General features: G+C 36.7%; 1 protein-coding gene across 1 annotated transcript in view; it reads right to left on the bottom strand.

Annotated features, from left to right (window-relative positions):
• Positions 1 to 7609: 7609 nt before the first annotated feature.
• The window catches only part of LOC116168121 (serine/arginine repetitive matrix protein 1-like), a 35305-nt gene continuing 28917 nt past the window's right edge, over positions 7610 to 13997 (bottom strand). The window contains exons 3-4 of the mRNA XM_031483793.1: positions 10357 to 10632; positions 7610 to 7728 (exon numbers count right to left, since the gene is read on the bottom strand). Coding sequence (XP_031339653.1) covers positions 7610 to 7728; positions 10357 to 10632 — 395 coding nt within the window. The remainder of the gene's footprint in view (positions 7729 to 10356; positions 10633 to 13997) is intronic.

The following is a 13997-nucleotide window of genomic DNA, read 5'->3' as shown; positions in this document are numbered from 1 at the left end:
AAATTGAAAATTGTTTGATTTATCTCCGTATATTTGAAGCAAAAATGTGCAAATTTTGATTTTACCATTGCAAGTTTGACCCAAAAAGAGCCCATAACGCCTATGAAAGTGTCGAAAATGGGACACCCTGTACATGAAACTATGTAAAAATATTATAATTATATTATAATGTATTTTTTTACGGAAGCATCCTCTTGAAAAGTCGGGCAGTAAAGAAAAGTGAAAAATTCTTTAAGAATGTACGTAAATTTATCAGTTCAAGGTCAGACATTATGAATGAATTCGTAACGCCGCGGCTTTGAGTGGTTCATAAACGCGCTAATTCAGCTATCCAATTTAGTGATGTGTCCTACATAACAGGGGGCGCTGAATGAAAATTTTCCCACGCTTACATCGCAATCTACTTAATGAGGTGCGTGAAAGGTGGCCACAAATTAATAAGCGTCTGGAACTCTTGTTTACTCTATGATTGATCTTTACAAATTTTCGTCTTATCCGCCAGCGGTCACAGACTGGTTGTTGCAGTTCAGGAACCATAAAATGTTGTCTCGGTCGTTTTCAAAAATTTTCATTTTTATATTCCACACGTCAATATTCGGGGTGTGGGAGAACGAGTCTGATTTCGATGTATGTTCGATGTAGGGGCGTTTGCTAAATAAACAAATCGAATTGCGTTTTAAGACAGTTCCAATTTCAACGCGGAATTAATAAACAGTGTTCGCGTTGTTATAAATCGTGTATATTATGTGAGTGATAAATAATATTATAACTGTTATAAATTGATATTTCAAGATTTATTGTTAATTAGTTATAATAAATAAACCACGTAATTAAATTTACGTTAAACTATTAAATCATAATGTTGGAGCGACACTCTGATGTATGAGTGAGTATCGATTGCAGTTCTGTAGTCTATACGATTTCCCCATGCTTGAGTTAAAACTTAACAAATAACCCTCGTATTGTGAGCGGTTCCTCAAAGGTTTCACTTGCCAAATTAGTTACACAGTACTTATTAAATTTACAGCTAAGCCGAAGATGCTTTCCGCTCAACTAATACATCTCGGAAATCTATACGCTCGTAGCGTACAGTCTACATAAACATGAAATTTCTAAACTAAACATGAGGCACCTTCGACCCTTCCCTTTTCAACACATGTTTTACAAAAACAAGCTTTCGCTTTTCCACAAATTATCCCTTCAGGTGTAGATTAATCTAAGTTTGAAATTGAAATTTTCCTTTAAATACCCAAACAAAAAGTTTGCATTCTGACATCTTAATTTGCAAGTAGGTAGCTAGGGCGAAAAGAATATACCGGGAACATGTCAGTTTTAAAGCTAATATATTATCCAAAAAAAACTTTTACTAATTTTCAACCGTATTTTCGTTACGGCAACACGCTTTTGAGAAAAATCAAGGGAGCGATCCCGGAATATAGCCATAAATAACAGTTGCATTGTACCACGCCGCCGGTTCGGACTGGAAACTTTCCAAAAGCACTTCCAAAATCGTGTTTAATCCACTCTAAAGCGTTTGATGTAAGTTTGGAAACACCGTCGTACCGCTAATTGTAAAATATTAGGTATATGGGAGTAAGTGCTTGATTACCGTGTGAAATTTAATTAGCCGGTGGCCACGTAATGGTAGCGTTATTGGCGTAAACAACTTTACTTGTAGTCATTTATTTAACGGTTCTCAATCCTCAATCCCCAGTTCCCAAATTTTATGCGCTTCTCGTTTACGAGAAAATGAAAATGTTCCGTTGGGGGTTCAACTTAATACTAGAACCTTTCCTTTCGGAGTAACTCAAAATTTCTAAAGGAAGTGCCCACTTAACACAACAACCTTCCCAATCGGAGTGGCATGGAACTTAAGTCATAATTTGGTGTCTATTTTGTGCTAATGCCAAGGTTTTGTGCGCCTTCCGTTCCAGAGAAAATCAAAATGTTCAGTTTTCAGTTGGGGGGGGGGGGCATCTTATCTTAATGATATCATGCTCACTTCGCCATGACACTAACACCATAGTCTTGCGCTTGTTTTTGTTGTTGATTTGTGCGCCTTTCGTTTCGGGGAAATTTGGAGTTTTTATAGGGGGTTATGTAACTTCACGTAACACTATTTATCGTAGATCATCAAGTCAGTCTTTTCGCTCATATTCCTTTCGTAATTATTCCATTACTAGTACAAGCGCCGTATCGATCCACCAAATCAAGATTTAGACTCTCTTTACTTTTATTTGTATTTTCAATAAATAGACACGTTCATCATTAGTGGCGATATTCTTTCAGCTTCCTTCTTATGCAGAAGCAGAGCAAGCAATTACATTGATACAGCCCATAATAAGTATCGGAGCTTCGTTTTTACACGCAACGATCTTCGTTGAAAATTAGAGACCGTTAAATTAAAGGGACATTTTCCCTACGAAAAAACCCTCAATAATAAGTGCAAAAATTAACGAGTGCAGAGTAGTCGGAATTTGGTTTTTGGTATTCTTGTGCATTATCAACTCAATTCGCTTCATTATTCTGAAAATTTCCATACCACCAGAGACAATTATACGAGAGTAAGTCGCAAAAGGATTCAACTGTATCACACCGAAAGCGATCCAGTTTTCAATTTCTCTTGGTGGGAGCATTTTTTCAAGGGAGGACCATACCATCTTTAAACATCGATTTTCTGCGATATCTATCAGTTACTCTCAATTTTTCTGAAATTGTATAAAGCATTGGTCGGTTATCTTTAAGAATTTGAAGCGGATGTTTATTTAACGTAATCATAATATCCTTAAAGGAACCGATCTGTGGAAATTAGTTGCATGACACAGATTTGTAATGCATCTAATCATTATAAGTGGATCCATACAAAGGAATGGTTCTTTTCCATTAGTTGGAAACTTATATTTCAGTTAAGTGATAATATTCCTTTAGATGAATTCAAATTTATCTATACAGTATATGATTTGTATAAAAGTTATGCATACAAAATTTATATGAGCGTAAAGTTAGAACTGTAACGTGCCCACGATATACGGGTTGCTATTTTTTTGCGGGTTCGGCCAATCCAAATTCCGTTATGTAACGGGAACCTCGCTTTGCAGTTTAATTTTTTTTCAAATTTTATATACCTACACTCTACAGTGCATTCGAGATAAGAGGGCCATTTCAATAGCTCTTTTATTTAAATATTTTAAATATTGTCAAATATAATTTTATATGTGAAAATTGATGCAACTTTTGTTTTTCAAATGCAATTGCTTATGTATTTTTAAAATATTTGAAAAGAGCAATCAAACAAATTAAAAAAATGGAGAAATTTGTGATTTAATATTTAGGAAATCTAGCATTCCGTGTGTCATTTCACACAGAAAAACCTACACCAACTACACCCAATTTGTTCACTATGCCATTTGGAAGATTTACTTATGCGCGATACGACCTACCCATGTAACACAACAGACATCGCGCATCCTGTCACCACACGGCATGCTTGATGCCAATTTTCTAAATATTGAATCACGAATGTCTCCATTTTTTTGTATATCCACCCTATGCGTATTTTATTTTTTCATAGCAGACCAATTGCTCTTTTCAAATATCTGTAAAAAACAAACGCATTGCGTTTGAAAATTAAAAGTTGCCTTGATTTCCGGTTAAACCGGGAGTGAAACTTAAAGTTTCAATATGCGATCGGATAGATAGGTAATGTAACATATAAATTAAAAAATTTTCGCATCTCTTGTATGTGACCCTTTCCTCTCGAACGCACTGTATAAGTAAAATTGCATGTACGTCGTTTCCTACAAATAGTAGGCTTTTAGGTCAACTTATCTATACAGGGTCAATCTTGACGAGTGTCAGTTAGAAAGATATGGAGAACCTTTGAAAATGACACACCTTTAAGGGTTTTGGCACATGATGAATTAAACTAAAATCTTTTCAAAATGGCACCACTTCCGCAAATACCGGAAGTTGCCATCAACAAACTTTGTTATTTTAAATAGGGACCCCCTATTTTTTCTACATTTTCGGATTTTACGTCGAATTTGGAGTACAACGATAGTTGACCTTTTGCTCCAAGGGCTTCGTCGATAAGTTTTTATGTCAAAAATTGAATTTTCAGGGGTAATTTTAAAAATTTATTATTCGAAAACAGTGAGAGATATTGCGAAACAGGTTTCACGTTTAGTCGGAATTTTTTCAGTTTCAAAACTGCATATTGTTAAGCTTCAAAATATGTAACTTTGCCAAATTTACACTATATACCTACCTATCTCTTACAGTTCCCGAATTTGAATCAGCCTGTATAAATGGAAAAGAATGTATGCTCCTTATGTCTGCCTAAACCGTTTATTCGATTGGGATGTAACTTTGCAGAATGGTTGGACATATGCCCGCGAAGGTTTCCATATAAATAAATCGGTATAAAGTTCGCCGGTTGTGCTAGTTAACGGTAAATGCGCGCATCTAGAACGTTTGGGTTGCTACCAAGGTAGCAGCGAACTTTACCGTTTCGGTGGTTACATTTGGGCCGAGACAAAAAATGCAGTGTAAACAACTACTACTGGTTTAAAGGGGACGCCGGTCACAGAAATTCCGTTGGTTTCGTTTTTGTGTTAATATAAATAGCGAAGCGTAAAAAGAAAAAGACGGGTTTCGACTGTGAGAGCGCGTTGTTAATATTCAATTATGCGGTTACCTTTGCAACGATATAATAAAAGAAAGTTGAGGTGATTTGAAGCGACAAACCAATATTCGTAAGGCGCCGAATTAAAACATAAAAAATAACAGTGAACATAAAATTGCAGTACGGGTTCTAAAACATCACGCATTTAATTATACTCTTACCAACATCACCAATACGAACTTGTAAACCCTAAGTTTGATCTGGGGAAATATTGAGCGCTCTGTATGACTAAACGACAACTTATTTAACTTTAAATGAGCCGTATTTTTTCCATGGTCAACACTATTGGGGTTAGTCCATGTCTAGAAAATGATATGCAGTTACCAAAGAACGCTGACCTTGTCCTAGGGTAATTTATTCACCACGCAGGGATCTCTGGATTTCTATGACGTTTTCAAATAATATGGACTAAGAGAAATCAACAATTTTGGTAATTGTTGCCAGTTAAAAAACCGCAAACTATTACAGTGATGTGAATTTTGGTAGAGGTTCTTTAAATTTTTAAATGAATTTATTTATCGTCCTCAGATTGCGAACTTATTTCCATTAAAGTTTACCAATGTAATGATGCATTATGAGTGTGATTATTAAAAATTGAACATAATTATTGCAAAGTTAATATGATATGAAACTGAAAAGTGACAAATTTTAATAATGTGGGAGTTGGAAAACGTCCTCAATTGAGTCAAATGGTAAACTTTTGTTGTTCTCCAGAATCTTGCTTGCTTACCCTCGTGTTTACCATTTGTGTTCATCAGAAATTCTATACCGCTAATTTGGCGTAAATAAACTGTAAAACAGGAATGTTAATACAATACTCGTCTGAGAGATATTTGTTGACTGCAGGGTTCATTGTGACTTGTGAGTATGGAAGTAGAACAAAAAACAATTTGAATTGTTATAAACATCATTAATTTAATTATTGTAAACGAAAAGTAAAGTGAAAATGTTCTGTTGAAAAATGTAAGTACTTAATTCAACCGTCATTAACCTTTAATGTAAAGAATAAGGATATGGAGTGGAGAAGTTACCAATAGTATATTGAAAGACAAGTGTTACAATGCGACCTATTGTAATACGACTATCTTGTGGCACGAGTGGCGGCGCGAAGCGTAGCCACGAGTGTCCGCAAGATAGAAGTATTACAATAAAGCATTGTAACACGTGTTTTTCATACTATTTTTTCTATTTCGGTGCTTTAATTTAATTAAAAAAATCATTATCAGAAACTATAGGGAACATTAGAACTAACATGTTTTATGTTGGGAACACTTTTTATGCCGTTAAGTTTTAGGTTGGCAGCGTAGTAAGACTGACATTTTGAAGTTCAAACATGGAAGTACCCAACGAAGTACCTACTTGTACTAACTAGTAACTGCCAACGTAAGAGATGAGTTACCAAAAAAAAAACTATAATCACTGTCTTTGTACAACTGTTTTCGGCCGAAAAATCATTGTGACACCGAAATAGAAAAAATATTTTTCAACTAGACCTCGATAACAATCAATTTTAATGACCGCCACTACTTTATTACTATTACTAGACATCCCCAGTACCTACCCTTTCTGTTTGTCAACAAAGGTAATCCAGACTAGCGTGCTTGTAATAAATTTCTTTAACTTACCAGATTGTTCGGAAATGTATGCATTAATAATGTTTAATACGACCACGTTTAATCAAAAATCGTTTTGCTATTCAGGGCTCGTCGAGCGAATCGCAATAACCTGCCAAGTGGGAAAAAATTAATTTTCGTTTGCAGACGGAAAATCCTGTTGAAATTTTGGAGGTAGCGCGCATTAACTTTTTAAGGCTTAATTGGGCAAAGCAGTAATAAATGCTGCAGATAAATCATTGAACTCATCGATTTTTGTTTCAACGCGAACCGTAACAAATTTCAACCCCTCCGCTTGTGTGTGTTTTATTAATTTTAAAATTAAACATCATTATCGCACTCGGCGCTCCAGAAACGTGCCCTATCAGTAATTTTCGCAGACGAGGATGAAAATTTTCCAAAGCTCCGCAAATGTAAGGAGTATATTTTCAAGTGCTATTTTCTCGGTTTGCTTGCAAATATTAAACTTTTTGCGCCCGTTACCTTTTGAAAGTGCTTTTTGGCATATTTAAAAATGGCTGAAAGTTAAAACTGCAATGCGTTTGTGCTGCTCATTTGTTCATTTCATAAAACTTTGTTAAACCTGAATCGACGCTCGTTGAAACCTACAGAATCTCAATGTTGAGCCATTATGTGTATTATGAAACTGGAACATAAGGTTGTGCCTCAACCCCACAGCACTTTGTACTCTTCAACGTGGAACACAAGCATTTCTGCAAAGGCACCCCAGACTTCCACATGTTATGATTTTGAGTATACTATATAGACTGAGTATATTTAAGCGGTAAACGACCTCCGTCCAAGTCCGCTTAATCATGTCAGGACTCAGGAGTCATAGTTGCATCGCCATACATTGCGCGAAAACCTCATTGCACAAGAATCAGAGACTCGAGATGCCTGATTTAAAAATTTCAAACAAAAAGTACGCTGGAGATACATTCGCCTTTAAAATGCAATGGTGTCACAATTTTTATATCAGCAATTTTAAGCAATGTTGGTTTGTAAAGAAATAGTCTCTTGATTTAGCTATGCTGATTTTGCATTTTGCTCAGTTCACACAGGTTCATGGAAAATGTAGCGTCACTTTGTTTTTCCGTTCACGTAGAGCAGTTGAAATTTGTTTTAATTTTTTATAATAGTTCACTTTTGTGTACTTTAGTTTGTGCTACATATAACAAAAGGTAATGTGCCTAGCTGTAATTCTTCGCTTTATTGTAAATTGTATTGCCTTCATCTACTTATAACTGAAGGGTAGGTAACCCTTGAATTATTTCGTTATTTACTTGTTTGTTATTGCTTTTCTTAATTTTCTTTAGATTGGCCAGTTGTTATTGTTCACTCGTTGTTTAACCTCATCTAGATTGATTCGCGACTTCAATTCGTTGTGTCTTAATGTTATGTCTAGTGTTAAAGTTAAATAGTGGCATTCATCTAGAAATACAACTTTAGTCTACGGTTACCGTATCCAGGACCTTCAGATACCTTCTGGATTGGAGTTCAGGCTATTTAATAATTTATTTCATGTACTTTATGTAAAAGGCTTCTGAATGTTATTTTTCACAAATGGGAAAGGAGTGGAGTTGCTTTGTAATCTATTGATTCTTTGTCTTATCAAATGTTGTATGAAATTAACGTTAGATTTAAATTATTCAAATGCAAGAGTTACTCCCTCAGATGGTTAATTTTAGTACATGGTACATGTTAGCGTTTTCAACCTATATATTATATTTTTGAACCATGATTAAGAATTTTTTCGGATCGGTTCTTTTGTCCGATGAGTTCTAGGGGATCACGGCATTTCTTTGATTTTAAATGCATTCTGTCTAAATTTGTACGAACTATTGCGGCATTTTGTTTCAATTTACACTTTTGATAGATTATTCAAGAAACTTTCTGTTGCTTTTCAAATTCAATAATGGTGTTATTTGCATTCCACCTTTCCTATAATAAGCTGGAGTATGAGTAAGCGCGACCTGGTCTTTCACAACGTAGGTGATCCGACCCTTGTTGAGTGCGAAGTTTGTATTCCTAAGCTGATGTACCGAGATCGTGTTTTTTTTCCCGCTTTTTGTTACTACGGGAACTGTCGACTTGGGTTCAACACAGACTTGAGGTTGTGCGATTTTAAAGGCTGGTTACTTTAAAATGTTGTTGATTTATTATTTTTTAAGTCAATGGTTTCTCAATAAATTGGCCGATCTATGTTCTGTTTTAAGGTGCGTCACTAGCCGATTAATTCTGTGAGAAAGCTGATAGCGCCAGTCTAGTGGGAGATTAAGTGGAGTTAATGGGTTGTAGGTATCAATTTCTTATGCTTTTGATCCGTTTCGTATCGCAGACTGGGGACTGTCTACTCATGATTTTTAAACTGTAGATGTTTCTGTTTAATAGCTTTTTAAAATGTGGTATTTGTAAAGGGGGATGAATCTTATAAGATGACCACTGAAACCATTTAGGCACGATTTTGAAGGTGTGGTTGTAAAAATTGAGGAAGTAGGGATGAGACAGAGAAGTATTTTCGGAGATTTAACGTCAGGTATTATTGGTGAAATCGTAGCATTTTTTTTTTTTGAGCAGGGAACATTTTTTTGGATCTTGAAAAGATTTTCTCCAGTTGGCCCGGGGTGCAGTATTTCTGTAGTTGACCTTCGGTGCAAGGTCAAATTTTGGCAGTTGATCCAGGATGCGAGATCTTATTTCGGCAGTTGGCTCGGGTGTAATATTTCAGTAGTTAACCCGGAGTGCAAAGTCAAATTTTGGCAGGTGGCCCGTGGTGCAAGGCTGCAAGGTGAAATTTTGGCAGTTGGCTCGGAATGCAAGATCAAATTTTGGTAGTTGGTGGGCTGCGAGATCAGATTTTGGGAAATGGTCTGGGGGCGACATCATATCTAGGCAGTTGACCCGGGGTGCGATATTTCGGCAGTTAGTTCGGGGTGCGGTGCGGAGTCATATTTCGGTAGTTTGTACCCCAAAGGGTATTTCGACAGTTGGCCTGGGGTATTTCGGTAGTTGCTCTGCCATCTTGATGCTGTTTTGGACCCGCCACCTTGGATCTGCGTTATCGGTAATTGGTGAAGGAACCGTCTTTACACACACACTCAGCATACCACAAAACACACTCCGCGTTTTCGTTGTATATTTACCATCGCTGCGGCAAGACTTACTGGTCTACAATCGCGTTGTGCGCGGTAAGATGGCGCACACAGTTACAACTTCAAAGGTCATATCAATGACGATACTGAAACTACAACCACCGTTCAAAGTTCATTCCTCACCGTTCAAAGTCCAAAGGTCGGTCGTGGTTCAAAGTTCACGAATTGGTCGCCGTTTAAAGTCCACCTAGTTTTCTCGTCGTTTAATGTCCAAAAATTCCCTCACCGTTCAAACTTTACTTATTAAAGTGATGATGATTTTGAGGTATGAGATCAAGGTATAGCATCCCATTAAATGAGTGTGATGCATACTGGATTAAAGAGAGTCATTTTGTTTGGATTGGGGCTACTTGCTTGTTTCGAATAAATCGGGGAATAAATTGAGCAAGCTGGCCAATCCCTTCATTTGCGATTGGACTGTTGGCGCCATTCTCACTAACTCTGATTAAAAGAATTTTTTTAAATTTCAATATGGTGCGAGTGTAATAATCCAACCCCTAAATGTTTGTTTCAATATTAATTATGGCCAACTGCCAAAATTTGACCTTGCACACCGAAATATAGCACCCCAGTATAACTGTCGAAATACCTGTTTCGGACAAACTGCCAAAATAGGTCCCGGGCTAATATTTTCTCAAGGTCGAAAAAATTTTCCCACGCTCAAGTGATCCCATACCTACTAATCAGTGCCAGTTCGCGATTACTAGCGACCGTGCGAGCGTGAAGTATTTCAATGTAGACTCAAAACCTTTTTACTTGACTTGTCGCATATCTTATAGTATACGCGAGCTGAAATAAAACATGGTTTCTGGTTTATGTTTTCTTCGCAAAAATAAGTGTGGTAGAAGTACGGAAAACGATTAATACCAAGTTCCAGTGCAATCAACACTTTATAATAGAAACTTACCTGAACAAGCTTGTGGTGGTAGCGGGAAGATGAGGGTAGTTGATGATTTCCTTCGTGCAACCGCGCACCCCAATGACTGTGGTTTAAACGAGCGTAATTGTTGCATAAAATCCGAACACTCCATAAGGGCCACGTCAGCGAAATGTAAATCGCACAAGATTTGGTTCTTGAAGCGTCGTGCTCGCTTCTGGTTCGGGCCCGTCAGGTTGAGCCCACAGGAGTTGCAGCGGAGACATTCCTCGTGGTAGTGATTGTTATCGTATAATGGAGACGGTTCTATAAAATAAAATCATTGTTAATATTGAGAATAAAATATTTTGTTTGTGGTTAATAATGGGACGTGCATACTCGAATTGCAGAAGACTCGAAAACCGTTCGACCAATCTCACTAGAGTTGAGTTGAGCCCTGTGTTAATGTATGGGAAGAGTATCTTCACACCATAAAATATTATTCACAACTTGCTGTTAGGAGATGATCTACACCACAACTTTTGTTAAAATTGACTAAAAATGATTTTTGAAAGAGCTTTAGATTGTCCAAAAGGAAAACGATTTCCGAACAGTGTCTTTGGGAACTAAATCTCGATATCCTTCATCAAAAGCGACGATTAGATCAGCAGTATGTGAATACTCGCAGTGACGTAAAAGAGGAGAAGATAACGCGGAACAGAGAAGACAATAACACATACGATGGTCTTCAATAATGTGAGTAAATCTGAAAAGTGGATGTGAAGGTTGTGAGTACTCCTTCATTATGCAATACCTAAATAATGATTTCTGATGTAACACGCAACCATTTCCGTTTTGCCGAATATTGCTCATATCCGCCAGTTTTGTACACAATAAATGTCATTAGCACGTACAGGAAGTTTTACGGAATAATTTATTAAGAAATACCATTAGCAGTAAAGCTCAGAACGAGAAGCATAATTAAAGAGAATTTATTTTTAGACCTTTCTCTCATATTCATACAAAATGCTATAAATCATATTGGAATTAAACCTTATGAGCTTCTATAATTATTAATTTAGAGACGAAGTTTTTGATCGTTTCGTTATGTGCAATTTTCTAAGAATGAATTACTAGCAAATTATATACTGCTCTTATTTACTGCCTTCGACCAACTTCTACAATGTTTCCAATACCCCCCTTAGTGGTTTTCTAACTACAATCATCTATAGGCAGTACTGCACTAGTAACATTTACAAGAACAAGCACCTTTTTTTTATTCTGAATGGGAGCGAGTGCTTCTGCAATACAGTCGTGAGATTCACGCCTTCGGTTCATATTACAGGGGCATTTTGTTTATTTTGCAGCAATGAGAAGTTCGTCTTTCGAGGAGAACCACGAGAGAATTCCTTAGCCTTAGAGCGTTTGCGTTGAACCGTCAGTGCAGTTAAGTCGGTCACTTGTAATTTGGCGCGGGATATATTTCAGTTGTGTATTCGCGGTGAACTGTCAGGGAAGTTACGCTGATCACCTGTGAACTATCATAGGGTGGATGTTTACGAAATTTGCGTCTAGCCGTTAATGTAGTTAAGCCGGTAACCTGGAAATTAAGCGATCTAATAATCGAGTCCAAACCAAACGTGTAAAATTTTTTAAATTGTGATTTAAAGCTATTTGCTGACTTTCGTTTACAAGGGATAATTCACTGCTTAGACGCTATTACGAGACATACGAGCAATAGTGGAATTTTTTTGTATAAAAGATAATTTCCAAAAATTGTACGGAAAGACGTACAAGAACAATTTTTCCTCTTTTCCGTGCCATTACTATGAATGACGTCAATTTTTCTCTTCCGTCATTTTAAATGGCGATATAACTAATAGATGGCACCAATGAGAGATCTATTACGGCTCTAGAATAATCCACACGGTTGACTTCAGGCGAGAGATGAAAAAATAGACTGGCAAACGTATCAATTACGTATGCGTGCGAAGGTTTTTAATATACATAGTAAAACACTCCGAATTTCTTACGGGAACGGGAACAGAAAGAACAGGATTTTATGATTTACAGTCGAAAAGAGACATTTAGAACGTCGGTTTCTTTGAAAGCGTTAAGGTGTACCCCGAAAAAGGCTTTCCGATGTTCCCACGGGAACGGAGAAAGAGGGAGACGGAGTACGAGAAAATGTGGGATTTCCCAAAAGCAGTACGGAGTTCGCCGGGACTGCTATAATAGAACTAACCTGTCCGTTACATACTTCAAAAAAGTTTTGACCCCACGTCTCGCCTAGACCTTCGACCTTCCTTTTGTGGGTGCTCTGTTACGAAACCGTTCTCAAAACATTGGCACTTGAAGTCTCGTCTACACCTTATCTATCCCTTATCCAAATTGATATGCGATTCATATTCGTTTACGGAATATGAAGTATAAGTAACCACATAGATTTAACGAAGTTCATTAAATGGAAAGGAAATGTTTCTGTAAGAATATAAAACGTTGGTTACCTAAAGTTGGTTTTCTGTCCTAGTTCCAGAACTACTTATTTTAGTTTGGCTACTCTGTATATTAATACAAAAGTATTTCCTTCTACGGCAAATTTTCTAAGTTACTATACTGAATTATTCCTCTGTAAACAAACTTTGTTCAATGTTTCTGCACCTTCTCCACATACGGCGTACGCAATTTTCCCTCAAATTGATTTTTTCCAAGCAGAGTATAAGAACTATCAAATGTGATACAGTAAAAAGTACCTACGAAAGCTAAATAAATATTGCGTTTTTACCTACCTGCCTTACTAAATTTATTATTCAGGAGGATTTGCGCCTGAAATATGCACAATCGTGCATTTAACGGATACCAACATGTCATTTGGTATGCGTAAAGTATCCTTCCACCCAAGCGATTTTTACATAGGAAGCACTCTGGATACTAGCGGTCATTTTAAATGGAAAGCCGAACGCCATATCTTTCAATAACCTTTCAAAATAGAGGGATAAATTTCAGACGTTTTGATATAAAGCATAAAAATATACACGGTGGCGCAACGAAAACTTCTACTCCCTAAAATCCAGAAACTGATCGGTTTTTATATCAAGTCAACCTTTGTGCAAAAATAATTCTTGCAACTTTAACCCTGTGGCAACCCCCCATAGTTTAAGGTACAGTTAGGCCGTTATAAGTTTGCCTCGTGACTCGTCGAATAGTGACTGACCAGTGGCGTGGAAACTTTGTTAGTCCTAATAATTGTACCTATTATATGTACTTAGTGGCATTGGGTATATATTTAGAATAGTGGAGATAGATGGAACTAATTTTTGACACATTGTAACAATCAACCCCAATGAGGAATTGCTTGTTACAGTTTCCTTATACCAGAAAAATATATTTGCATTGCGTACCGGAAATAGTAGCGTTTGACTAAATTTTGTAACAACCAACCCCCTTCTTCCTACACTTTACAATTTGAACCTTTAATTTATAAACATGTGCAAACACAAGCTACAATTTTCAATGCCAACTGTCAAAGCTAATAAATCAAGATATTAAAAAACAAGTATAAATTGTGCACAACCCTGCAGATAAAGCGTATTTTTTTTAACCGAAATAGCTTTTGTTTTGACATCACCAATGGTCTCAATTGCCCTTTGTGAGTACCCTCTTCCGACAATCCGTTCTTGAGGTATAAGGGA

Source organism: Photinus pyralis, unplaced genomic scaffold, assembly GCF_008802855.1.
Source record: "Photinus pyralis isolate 1611_PpyrPB1 unplaced genomic scaffold, Ppyr1.3 Ppyr1.4_LG4, whole genome shotgun sequence".
Classification (NCBI taxonomy): Eukaryota; Metazoa; Arthropoda; class Insecta; order Coleoptera; family Lampyridae; genus Photinus; species Photinus pyralis.
This window is presented reverse-complemented; position numbering and strand designations above follow the sequence as displayed.